The 13,486-nt window shown below is 45.0% G+C and overlaps 1 protein-coding gene across 1 annotated transcript in view; it reads left to right on the forward strand.

The window, feature by feature from the left end:
- Window positions 1-7,407: 7,407 nt before the first annotated feature.
- The window catches only part of IPO5 (importin 5), a 47,762-nt gene continuing 41,683 nt past the window's right edge, over window positions 7,408-13,486 (forward strand). The window contains exons 1-2 of the mRNA XM_075424037.1: window positions 7,408-7,586; window positions 12,190-12,270. Of these exons, the coding sequence (XP_075280152.1) occupies window positions 7,497-7,586; window positions 12,190-12,270 (171 nt within the window). The 5' untranslated portion in view covers window positions 7,408-7,496. The remainder of the gene's footprint in view (window positions 7,587-12,189; window positions 12,271-13,486) is intronic.

Here is a 13,486-nt window from a genome sequence, read left to right on the forward strand (position 1 = left end):
TTAATTAAGCAATTTGACCTTCATTCTTCTTTGGGAACAACTTTCAGTTTCTAAGGGATAATGAAAAACAAGTGAGCTGAACCAACGCCACCTCATACTCTATGTCTAACAGACCCAAGGAGCCACACGCAAGAATGGAATTTAATGGCTGGAAGATGTCAGAATTATATGAGATGACACAACTATGTATCTTATCAATTAAAAGGTAATTGAAGCATGATACAAACTCAGCTGCTATTCCACTACTTTTGAACTCTACAACCTGTACTAAAATTTTCCATGTTTGTATCAACACTTTTATTTTGATTTCATGCAGAAGAGTTCGCCATTTCCAAGAATGGCACTAAAGGACAGTATTATGGTTTGTCCACGTTAACAAATTCTTACAAGTTTTTCTTCGAGACATGCCTGCCTTGAAGGCCTTGAAATTTGCGCTGGGGAATTTTGTTAATGCAATTATATGAAATAAAGTGGCTCTGGAAAAAAGCCATTTTAATTCAGCACACTTTCAAAATATTGCTCAACCTTTAAAAAAAAAGTCACAGTTGGTACATATCGAACAGAGACTTGTTATGACTTTTTCAAGAAAATTTCTCAAAAATGTTGATTAGAGGGAGAACCCTATAGGCCACTGTTGAGCTGGATTTTTACTCTGCAAGAGCACACTGAGCCGGTTTTTGCCCAGGTCAACAGCTGGAATAGGTAGGACCTATTCCAGGTTAACAGGTGGAATAGCTGTAGGACCTGAAGAGTATAGAGAGTCAGGTTCAAATACTCACCCACTGGAAAGCCAGGTTGGAGGGAAGATAGTAGCTTTGCGATGTTCTATCTTCATCCCATATGACAGATTTTTTACTTTTTTTTTATTAATAGTCTAGAAAAATTTTTAAGTTTACAAAACTAAGCACTCCGCATTTGGAAAATACTAAAATGAAAGTTTTCTGTCCAAATACACTTCAGACCTTTTATAGCATTACAGCACAGTTACACACCTGACCTCATATGATCAAGGAAATCCAAGGGAGATTTTCCAACATTGCTTTCCTTTTCTTTCCCTTTAATTTAGCCCATGTGTAAATATATGTAATACTTCACATAACTCTCAAGAGAGTAATTTGTGTTTGTAATATCTATCATAATAATTGCTGATTATCTTTTCTAGCTTTTCCTTTTAAACGCATCCTCCCAGTCCCCTAATTCTAGGTTAGAGTCTTTCCTGTGATAAGCACATTCAATTTTCATCAAAGGGAATGGAAATGCCACATACACAACTTGCAATATGCACTTGTGTTTGCTACTTTCCTCTGATCACATGCGGTGATGCTTCCACTGCAATAATCGTCTCTCCACCCCAGGAAGCCATGCTTCTGTCAGGGCAATCCAAAGGCACGTTGGTGGTTTCACCACTCTATCACTTGGCCAAATCACAGCTAATTTCTACCTGTATTATGTCCATATGTTCTTCCATCTGCTTACCAAGGATTATGACTAACTGATTGAATTTCAGGTCTTTTTTTTTTTCATATGGATTATTTAATAGTTTCTTTACAATGAGTCACATGTTCATGTTTTTCTTAATCTCTTATTAATACTGGCCCTTTTAAATTTGCAGTTAACATTTTCTTTAATCTGAAGATCTGAAAATGTTCTTTCACAGGTGTGTTGAAACAGGTAAACAGTAGCTAAATTTTAATAAAGGTGTGACAAACGGAATATATTATATGCAAAAAAATTAGCAAGTCATTTATGAGATAAACCATAGAATAAATGAAATTTGACATTCAACACGTTTTTGGCATGTAAATCTTCGTAATTTGGAAACGCAATGTGTTACAATTATGCGCTTACAGAATACGCTTCCTTCCAATAGATTTCCCAATCACAAGCCAACTAATATGCCAAACTAATTAATGTTCTGTCTAATGCACAAACAATTGCAAATTTGATTCCTGCTGAAAGGTCTGTTTTTCTACCAATATAGCAAAATGGGTTGAATTTTGACTATTTAGCAATCTCTTTCCTCCCACGCATAGGGAAGCTGGAAGGAGAAATGAAGTTGTGCAACAGTGAGGCAGAATCATTTCTGGGGCGAGCAGGAACTACAGCGGAATCTTGAATTCTGGCAAGCCAACCCAGATATAGTAGTGGTGCATTTCCATAATGGTTTTCATGATTTTACATTATTTCTGAATAATATCTGATGAAATGTCAAACCTAAAGTACAGCTGACAGCAAGAAGGCTGTTCAGGTACCGTCCTGATACCGCAGCCAGCTTTCAACTTTTTCAGTAGGAAAAGCAAAATTTTTGGCAGGAGCTCAGCAGGTTTTCCACAGTATCTTGCTCATTGCCTCAGAAAAAATATAGCTTTACTTTCATTCTGTGTACTTATAAAAAAGCTACATGATAAAAAGGATATTAACTCATAGAAACATATGAAAATGGTTGTGAACCTGTCTATTCCTGTGCAGCCTGACAAGATGCTTTGAGCACAAAACCTTGCCAAAGAAATAAACACGTAATCAGAACTGCCAACATTCACTCATTCAAAACTACATTCTTTTGTACCGAATTCATTTTAAGGCTGTCAAGTGTTACCCTCTAGGGATAAAGGACATTTACTGTGGATATTATGAGACACTGACAAAAATTTCGCTGCTACTCATTCCCTGGGGACCATGAATTTGTGATTGAGGAATTGATGTTTCATCTAATAGTCCACACCATAGCAATGTACTCATCTGGAGTCATTCTGTTCATGTTCATACTTTGTTTTTAAAAGCAATGCTCCCTTTCCACGCCAGGGAAAGCATCATCCATAGAACTGCATCCAAAGCACTAACAGGTTGGTCAAGTATTTCACTGTAGTCTAGGATAACACAGGGAAGACCAGAAAGTTTCTTTGTCCTGCTCAAAGCCTCTGTGACAAGGGTCTGTTCAGAACAACTTGTCAGACGGATGCTTTTGACAAACTGCCCTAATAAAAGCCACAATACCACTGAAGCCATCTATAAATGTTCAATAATAATTGAATTCTATAACATTGAATTCAATTCTAAGAAAGGAATTCTATGAATGATGAATTTTTGTTTGGTTTTTGGTACAAGCTAATCCCCTGTGTCTTTATCTTTTTCTCTTAGAGAGTAGTTACATCTCTCCTTTCCACCTCTTGCTGCTATCGACTAAAACTGATTTAGATTTTCACACTTTATCCAGTTTTTCAATACAAATCCCATGTGTTTTGCATTATTCCCAACCTCTGTGTTGCCAGTACATCAAACCATGCAGTCCTTCAAACACTTGGTTCATAAGCGTCAGAAAGGTGCCTCCTGAATTAGCAAAATCACATGGTCTTCTCTTGAACTCAAAGGCCCACGTTCACGATGAATACAAACTACTGTTTTTCCAGTGGGATTTGCATGTGCGGCTTAGTGAAGTTCGGCAGGTTGTAGCACTTGGTACTGCTCAGCCTGTTCAGTAGATCACCCACCTTGTCTCATGACACAGCAGGCGCAACCTCAGTGTAGTATTACCTGTAATCCACACAAAAACCTTGTCTCCTACTTCCACTTTCTCACTCTTCAGTAAAATGACCAGTGGGAAGAGCCTTGTTCGAGCAGTCACTTATCTTCACAGGTTATCCCAGACCACTACACTTCATTTTGGGCTGTCTGGTGGTCTCTGGCAAGGTCAGCATGAACTCTTTTATCAGGAATACCTGGTCTGTCAAAAAATACTCTCATATATATACAGAAGTCCCTACAAGTTCTGCTTTCTGGGTGGAGCAAATTCCCTCAGTCTGATGTCCTCTCAAGGATATTTGACTTTCAGTGAGTAAATCTGGCAGAGGGGAAGTCTGGGATGCCTCTTCCCAGCTCTTCATAATGTTCAAAGTTTCTTCACAGACACACTAGCTTTTCAAATCTGCAGTGCGCAGGGTCTGGCATATAACCTGCATGTGAAGCTTCCCTGTCTTGTCATAAAGCTCATTAACCATACCAATGACTTCAGAAAGTTCCTGCCTAAGAATTTCGGATCTCATTAGTGGTTGATGGCAATTCTCCAGACTCCCAGCATACTCACCACCCTCTCAGTCCATGGCAAGGCACAGGTGTGTCACCTCCATCAAGCCCAGCTGTGCCTTCCCAACAGAGAAAACCAGCAGGAAGCCACAGGTCAGGGCTTCCTGGAGTAGAACTGAAAGAGCAGCATCTCTGTCAGCACCCTTTTTAGTTACAGGTGTCCCACCCGTCGTGCTTCGGACATGGGAACCGACCGCTAAGCGAAGGATTTGGGAAAACTGCAGTCCACTACTGATGCTCATTACCGACGAGCTTGTAATTCTTTGCCTTACCCCACACTTTGGCCAGAGCAATTCTCAGACACTGTGTCCTCTTAGCACATAGCTTGCTCTCCCAAGATAGCTTCGGCCAGCCCCCGCTAGAGCACAGCTTGCCACTGACATCAACTTGCTCCATTTTGGTGACTTTTGCTGGGAATCTGCCTTTGTGCACTTCTTTATCTCTTCTCTTGCCCCTCAGGCTATCATGGCTCCATTGTTGTGGTATGTTGAGGATATGGAATCCATACGGACCATCAAGAGGCACTTTAAATGTACGGTAAATCTCCTCCTACGGGAGACCTGACAACTTAAGCACTCTGGACACAGTTGGCCTGTCACTATGCCTAGTAACTAGGTTTGGATTTATTTTGCTTTATCTTTCTTTTCTCTAATCTCCCTTCATCTCATTCTTTGCTCCTGAAGGTTGTAATACACACACGTCAAACCCTTCACCTGTAAGTCAGCATCAAAAAGTATTTTACAAGAGTCTGAGACACCTTGCCTCATTTAGTTTGTTATATCACATCTCCTATCGCTCTGGCAGAAACCTTATAGCATTACTCCGGTATAATAAAATCGTTTCCCAGCTCTCCCTTTCTTTATAATCCATTCATTAGCAGAGCTGTGAAGTTTAACAGATACTTCAATAAAGTTTCAGCTTTTCGAAGACTTGAATTTTCAATTTCTCAGTGTGTCTGAGTTTTAAAATGTCACTAAAGTTTCTTTGAATGAACTACAGTTCAACATACACTTCTTGGGTCTACACTGTTAGCAGAGGTCAAGGTAGTCCTCTTGATTTCTGCTATTTAATGAACATCTTCCTTTCTTTCAAAACATGTGCAATAGTTTTCAGTACTTTGTACTGTCTTTTTTTTTAATTGAGACAGACTGGAGAAGTTGGGCAATATCCAGCAACACCAACATTGCTGCTGACTGCTTTGTGGCTGTATCTGAGCTCTCCTCAGGTACTTGTTCAAACCACCTTTGGTGCTGACACCTGCTTCTTCAGCATAGTTTCTGGCTGCTTCCCACATGTCGGCTTCAAACTTGTCCCAGGTGAGAACAAGAACCTGACGTGGCAGACTCTCTGACCACATCGCACTAGCGACATTTCGAATTCCTTGGGACTCTTTCCAGTATCTTAACTGCTTTTTACCTAAACAAAGTCTTCAGTCTGCTTTCACCAAACTCTGCCAGGATTTGAATTGCAAGAGCATTGATCTGCCGGATTTACCAGCAGGTTCTTATCAACCCAGTGCAGATGCTTCCCTCTACGCCTTGAATACCAGGGCGAAATGTGCTCAAATGCATTCCTAGAGCTTTTTACTACCCGAGTTTAATGATCATTATACAAGCAGGAATGGAAACATACACACATGTAGACAGACTCTCTCGCTAGGCTTGCTCTAACAAATTGCATCAGGTTGTTCCTGCCTTCCCCTTCCAAGGGAGCTCTAGCTGACTCTGAACACTGGAACTCCAGAGACAATTTGGCAACTGTTTTTTAAGTCTTAGGCAAATTACTGATTTCATTTGCTTAGCTGTTTTTCAAAGACAACAAGACAGTTTTTATGCAACAACCCACCCCCCGCGTCCACAGACAGAAAAAACAGCACGGGCAAGAAAATAATCTTCCATATCACACGGTTTACATTCTCTCCCCAACCCCCCATCGGATACTGCCTTCTTTAGCTAACAGTCCTGCCACAGACTTACGGTGTAATCACCATTAAGACAAGTTAAGGCGAAAGCAAACACATTTTTTGGTTTACACACGGAAAGCAGACAGCAACGTTACCAAAGTTCACACAAACCGCAGGTGACAGAAAGGCAGGAAAACCGCGCCGATTCCAAGCTCCCAGCCAAAAGGCCCTCCAGGACCTGTTAGCAGCCGTCAGCGCCTAACCCCCACAGCTGGGGTCTGAGGACGTGGAGCAGAGGGGCACTTCACGCTGGAAAGCACGCTTGCTGTCGTAATTCGTCAGCACTCTCGGTCCTTCCGAGCTCCCGGTCCACTCAAAACCGTTCTCTAGCTCTGCCCTAATTCGGTCGGGAAGACGTTTCTGCCTCTTCCCCACCAGCTCGCTGCCAGCTCCCTTTCGCCCTTCGAGCGCTTGCATCCCCTGGGCCGAGGCCGAGCCCCCGCCAGTCCGTCCGCGCTCCCTGAAAAGTCCCTCCACCAGCCCCCGGCCCCTCGCCGCGCCCCTCCCAAGCCCCCGGCCCCACGTCAGCACGGGGAACGCCGATTACCTCGGCGTCCTCGGGAACCCGCGAACACGGCGCACCAGCCACCGCCGTGCGGGAACCGACACGGCGTCGAGCGAACCCTCCAAAGGTGCAATGGCGTGGGGCGGGGTAGGCGGGGGGCACCGGGCTCGTCCGAGGCGGAGGCAGACGGGGACCCGTACCAACATCTGCGGGGCAGGCGTGGGGCCCTGCACCCTGAGCGCCTCACACCCGGGTGACAACCCTCGCGGCACGTGGATTCTCCCGCGTCGCGTGAACCCACCGTGGCCGTGACGCCCCTCCCCCTTCCCTCCCCCGCCCAGCGAACCGTCCGGTCCCGCCCCTGCCGCTCGGTGCCCCACCCCCCCCCAGCAGCGGTGCTCCGGGCAAGGGAGGAGCGCGCGGGGGGGGGGGGCGGAGCGGCACGACGTCACCGAGCGCGAGAGGGAGACGCCTTGCAATCTCCCGCGCTTTCCCTCCTCTCCCCCTCCCCCACCGCCCTGCCCCAGCTCGGCCTCCCGCAACGCCCGACCGCGCCTCTGACCAATCCCGGCGAGATTGCCAGAGCCGATCGCCAATGAGGGCGCTCTTCGGGGAGTTTCCCCGCCTCTGCCTCCCACATCCGACCAATGAGGCAAGAGGAGACAAAACCCCCATTCAGAGACGGTTGTTCAACCGCTCTCCTCTTCCCCCCCCCCCCCTTCGAGTCACAGAGGAGGCAGGCCAATCGGGGGCGAGGCCTCGTGTGCCGCAGCCAATGGGGGCGTCCGAGAGAGCGGCCAGCCTCAGGAGGGAGCCGGGAGCAGCGCGCGGCGGCGGCAGCTCCGCCCCCTCTCCGTCCGCTGGCGGCGAGGCCGGCTTTCCCCCTCCCCGCCTCCCTGTCCCCGCCCGGCCGGCCTCCCTCCCTCCCTCTCTTTCCCTTTCGCAGCAATGGCGGCGGCGGAGCAGGAGCAGCAGCAGTTCTACCTTCTGCTGGGCAACCTGCTCAGCCCAGACAATGCGGTCCGCAAGCAGGCCGAGGTAACGGGTCCGCCTCGCCGCGGGCCTCGGCGCCGAGACGGCCTGTCAGACCTCGCGGACCTTGCCGGGGAGGGGGGGGGGGCAGCGGGGAGGCGGCCGGGCCGGCCGAGCCCCACGTGTGAGCAACGGCACCGGGGCGGCCCGGGCCTTCCCCTGCGCGGGGGAGCGGGGCGGTTGCGGCGTCTGGGGCGCGAGGGGGGGCCGCTCCGCCTGAGGGCTCCGGCCGCCCGCCCGCCCGCGCGCGTGAGGGCGCGAGGGGGTCTCTTCGCCCCCACCCCCACCCCCGGCGGCCCTGCCCGTCTCTGGCACCGCTCGGCGCGGGGCCCGCGGGGAGCTCTCCCCCCCCCCCCCCCCCCCCCGAGGCCGTTTCTCCCCGTTGCCCGTGGCCTGACGCAGCGCCGAGGCCGGCCGGGCGGCGGGGCCGGTCCTCGCTGGCCGGGGAGCGGGGTAGGGGTGGGGGGGTTGTCCCCAAAGGCGGTCGGAAGCGCCCCGGCCGGGCGGCCGCGCTTGGAGCGGAGCGGCCCTCGCAGAGGGTCCGTGCCCCCGGGCCCGCCGCCTGCGCTTGGGGCTGGGGCGGGAGCGGGGCCGCCGAGGACCCCGTCCCCGTCCCGGCGGCAGTTGGGTTTGTAACTCCGGGCTGGGCCGTGCGTTCAGGCGTGTCGTCAGCGAGGAGTTATTTCACGAGAAGAAGCGGTTTCAATGCGCCAAGCTTCCCTCTTATCAGCGAAAACTTTTCGGATGCGTTGTTTCAAGCTGGAATTCTTTGTGGTGGCTAAGCCGCGTTAATTCTTTCTCCCTGTCATGCTGAAGGCTCCATTGTGGAGCCTAGTGGGGAAGCTCTCCCACTGAATTAAATACTAGCGTCCAGGTTTAGCGCGAGTTCCAACTGCACGGCTGCGTCGGGCCTGTTATCGCTCCCATCACTTCAGCGGTCAGCAGAGTTCGGCGCATTGTTTGGTGGAGAATAAAAAGTATTATTGTTCCTGATGCTGCAGTGAGAATTCCTAAAATGAAGTTTGGCAGTGAGGAGGAGGAGGGGAGACATACATTTTTAGGAACCCAGCAAAGCTCAGTATTGATGACCACATGCACTTTCTAGAGAAGGAGCAAGAATTATTCCCACATTCCTGAACACAGGGATGGAGGCCATGCCCTAGGAGCTGAATTTCTTTCTTTTCTCAGCTGTCTGTATGTAACATAAGAACATTTCTCACAACTTTCTGAACTTTAACCAAATCATAACAAAGTAAACTTATCGGACAGCTGTGTCATAATGCCTATGAAATAAAATATGCTGGAAAAAGAAGTCTAAAACTTAGATTCTTATGACTGGCATATTCTGTCAGAAACCTACTGGGAACTGAGTTGGAGGTTTTTTTAAATCTTTGTAGATGCATATGCACTATGGACAACCAGAGTAAGAAACCATTATTGTTGTGATAGGTTGCCAAGCTTTTCAAAGTCTGTTAATTTCGCATACAAATACAAGCGAATAGTATAATTTTTACTTATTTAACTGCACTGAATCTGGCATTTATTTCTGCCTATTTCCAAGGTGTATTGCAAATATTTTCATGGTTTAGGATCCTTCAGAGTGGAAGGGTCCTCAGGAGGTCTGTCTCCTGCTCAAAGCAGTGTCAGCTGTCAGGTCAGGCCAGGTCACTTGGAGCTTTGTCCTGTTGAGTCTTGAAGGCCTCCAAGAATAGAGAGTGCACAAGCCCTCTGAGCAACCCGCTCCTGCTTGACTGTCCTCATTGGAGCAAAAAGGTCTGAACCTCTCTCCAGTGTGAACCTCCTTTTTTGTATTTATGCCTGTTGTGTCTCATTCTTCCACCATGCATGGCTGCAAAGAACCCAGCTCAGTCTTCTTCATGGTGGGTTAATGAGCTTGTCCCTAGAAACACAAATCTGTCCATCTGCAGTGTAGCTAGATTGACTTTTCTTTTTTAAGTTGTCTGTTTCTTGAAGTAAGATTTCTTTGGATGAAAATATTACATAGCCTTTAGAATATCTGCTTACTAAAATCATACAGGACTCCCATTTGATCTTAAACACTTGCATAGTCCAGTTGGTTTTTTAAAGTGTACTTACTGTTGGAAGGCAATATGGAATACTACAGGGATTTAAATAACTGCAGGTAGATTGAATAGCAGGTTTTCATTTGTGTCCAATGAAAACCAGGGAGAAGGAGAAATGGATAGACAGGGAACTGAAGGAGACAGACATGGGTTATTTCCAACCGGTCTGGTCGCTGGAATTAGGGTGAGGGGTGTTACGTTGAAGGCTAGGCTTGATGGAGATGTAGAGTCATACCCTGTTTGGGTGGGGGTGTAGTGAAAGCTGTAAAAAACAGAAGGAGGGGAGGAAAGTCTGATCTCCTGAAACATGTTTCTGTATAAGTATTTATGTATATGGATCTATGCATGTGCTAGCACACTCCTAACTTATTCTGACCAGTTTGCTGAAACCTGGTTCATTCATTTTACCTCCCATTAAGAGTTACTGGACTGTTGTCTGTTGACTGTAAAAAGCCTGTATTTCTCTTATTTGTGTGTCTATCTTCTGATAGAGAAACTTTTATTTACTTTGTCTTGGTGATTTTTTTCTCTTTTTAAAAATATATTTCTCAGGTTTGGAAGAACATGAGTACCAAGTATAGATAACAGATACTTGCTTGCATGTATCCTGAAACTTAGTCATGCTGCGTGAGAAATTTGTACCTCTGTATGAGGTAGCTGAGGAACTAATCGTGAACTAAAAGAATACAGTGAAGATGTAGCAGGATCCAGGTACATAGTCAGGGCATAGCCAAGGCCGGTAGTAAGATGGGTGGAGCCAACAAAGTGGTCTTCCACCAGCACAGGGGGAAGGTTCTGGCTTTGGCCACGTGTTCCGCTTGCCCTGGTGCTCTTTAGCATCCTCTGAATCCCATTTACTGAACTGACAGAATTATGCCAGTGAATAACTGGATAGGTTGCTGCCGTTTCCAGTGAGCTTAAACAACTTGAAAAAGAATTTAATTATTATCAGAATTGGTATGAGGGAAGCTAACTTACAGTGCTTCAGCTGTCCATGAAAGCATAGCTTCAGGTCCATGCTGGGCCTGTGTTTAGGGAACCTCCTTGTTTCTGTGTTTGTCTTTATATTTGTAGATAGTAGTGCAATATAAATATATGCATTCATGGAAATGGTTAATGTGAGAAGACTTTCTATTCTGACCCTAAACCTCATTTAATTCTGCAGTCTTCATGAAATGATTAGATTAAATGGATTCATTGGGGATTCGGTCTCATTGACTGTGAGCGTATATTAGCAACTAGAGAGAATAGGAAGTACGAATTGACTACGTGAATGAGGCCTACTAGCAAATAGGTACAGAAAGTGGAGGAAGATGGTGTCTAATATTACATGTGTGATGGGGAAACTACTTTATTTAAAATAACAGGTATACTGTCAAGTTGTGTACATTTGCTGAAGTATTAGAAAGAGCTGTGGCAATGGTAAGAATGGGAAATAGGCAGGAAGGGAACTGGTTGAAATGAACCTGGACTTTGTGTAGTAGGCTTGTTCCTTGAATTCAGGATGGGATAGTGAGTATTTGGAAAGGGTGGAGTAATTTATCTTCAAGACTGTGTCCACAAAAACAAAGTTAGTAAGTATCGAACTATTTTTGAATGTTTTAAGTGGTTGCTCTTCAGCTTGTAATTCCTTTGCTCTTGCCTACATAGGTTTAGTATATTAGAAATAAGCATTTAAAGTTTTAAAATGCTCACTTATACGATGTTTTGGATAGCAAAAAGCTATGTGCTCACTCTAGCTTCTAAGTAACAATCTAATTTAAAAAGGCATAGTGAATGAACTGCATGCCGGAAGTGTGTAAGACAATACAGCTGAACTTCCCTTTACACTTTCCATTTTATTAAGAGGGTTTGCCTGAGGGGGGAGGCTAAATAGTGTCTATTTTTCAAATTCAGGATGGAGTTTAAAAATTAAAAGTTCTTATTCAAAATATGTAGTTGAGATATGTGACTGCCACACAGCATTGTAAACGCCGTATAAAGATTCAAAAAAAGAACTGAACAAATATTTGGGCTATACATTTTTCAGTAGTTAATGGCTTGTTGGTCACAGTTAAGTCTCAAGCTTCCAGTGTTCTTAATCCTTTGATGTGGTAGAAGCTATGATGGATTCCCAGGAGGATACATGTTCCGTATGTGTTGTATTCCCAGGAGGAATATTCCTGCTTCGGCAGGAGGGTTGGACTAGATGACCTACAGAGGTCCCTTCCAACCCCTACCATTCTGTGATTCTGAGGATATGTGTTCTGTTTGTATTGTATTTCTTAATTTGCCTCGTAAGTGGCCAATAATGCCTATGTAGATAATTCAAATATGGCAGGTCTTAATAAGTAGTTAAGACTTTACTCATGATTTAAAAACAGGTTAGAAATTTTTTATTTGATAGGTTTAATTTTTTTGCTGTGTTGTTTTCTATTAACTGGATGGATACTGAAGTTGTGTTAAAAGGAAAGTCAATTCATATTAATGCTTAACACATGATTTCTAGTAATTGTTTACAATAAACTGTGTCCTTTTTCATGCAGGAGACATATGAGAATATTCCAGGTCAATCTAAGATCACGTTCCTCCTACAAGCAATCAGGAATACTGCTGCTGCTGAAGAGGTATGTCTCGGTAATCCTTGTATTCTGCAGATTTTCCAGGGAACTTGGAGAAGGAGGGGAATCAGTACAGGTCATTTTGGGATAAATTAATAAGTCGGGCATTAACTAAATCATCTTAATTTACTTGACATTTGTAGAGGGACCACTCGTCTAGTTTGTTGCATGTCAAGTTCACTAGCTGAGACTTTTTCATGTAGGATAGTCAGTTTCAAAAGTAGTCTTTCATAAGTGACTGCTTAGATCTCCATTGTTTTCTGGTTGTGTGTTTTGCTTAATGAATGGGTTCTTTCCTTAAAATGTGTAACTAATATATGACTGTTACTGTGAAGTTTCTTCAAGTTACAGCTGAGAAATGCTTTCCATTTTGGGGTTCCTGTGCCTAAACATGTTAAACTTACGTATCATCTGAAATGGCATGTGCTTCTCGAATCAGAATTGAGGGGAGATAAGGCAGCAGTTCTCTTACATGTTTTATTCAGATGGCTTTTGTGTTTTGTCTTGTATGGGGGAGGATATGCTCATGAAGTCATCTAGCAGTGTTACAGAATGAATGGAGAGCAGTCTAAGCACTACATAAAGTTTTTCTTTGGGCATACAGTAAGCGTGCCTTTTATTCCTTAATTTTGTAAATGCTCACACGCTTCAGCAGTTGGGTATGGTACTTATCCAAGTGAATAACAGTTTTATCAATACACAGAGTGAAGAACTGCAAAGCTTTCAAGATATTGCAGACTTCAGAGTCACTGAAAAGTAAAAACGTTTGGTTTTTTTTCAAATCTGGAGTTTTACTGAACAATGGAAGGACGTAGCATGTAGAAATTTCTGAACAATATTGTAAGGAGAGTAGAAGTCTGCTGTTTCTCTCTGGATAATAATCTCTTCTGTTAGATTGTATTCAGTGTAGAGGTAGAAGCTATTTGTGCTTTTTAATGCTCAGTAAGTATCAGCTTACTAATACTGGTGCTTATCTACCTACAAAGCAGTGGTGTTCTCACAGAATCCTTCAATATTATAGGTTACATAAGAGCTGTGTAGTTTTCCCCCCTGTCCCCTGAGATAGAAAGCTGTAGAGCAATCTCTCCTGTATTTACATTTGCCATGAAAAACAAGATCTACCGCTGCCCCTTCTTCATCAGAATAATGTCATATATAATAATCAGATAATACTGTGCCCTAGAAGTCATAGCTGCATTGGACCACCTCCTGTTTTGAATAC

Source organism: Opisthocomus hoazin, chromosome 1 (assembly GCF_030867145.1).
Source record: "Opisthocomus hoazin isolate bOpiHoa1 chromosome 1, bOpiHoa1.hap1, whole genome shotgun sequence".
NCBI lineage: Eukaryota > Metazoa > Chordata > Aves > Opisthocomiformes > Opisthocomidae > Opisthocomus > Opisthocomus hoazin.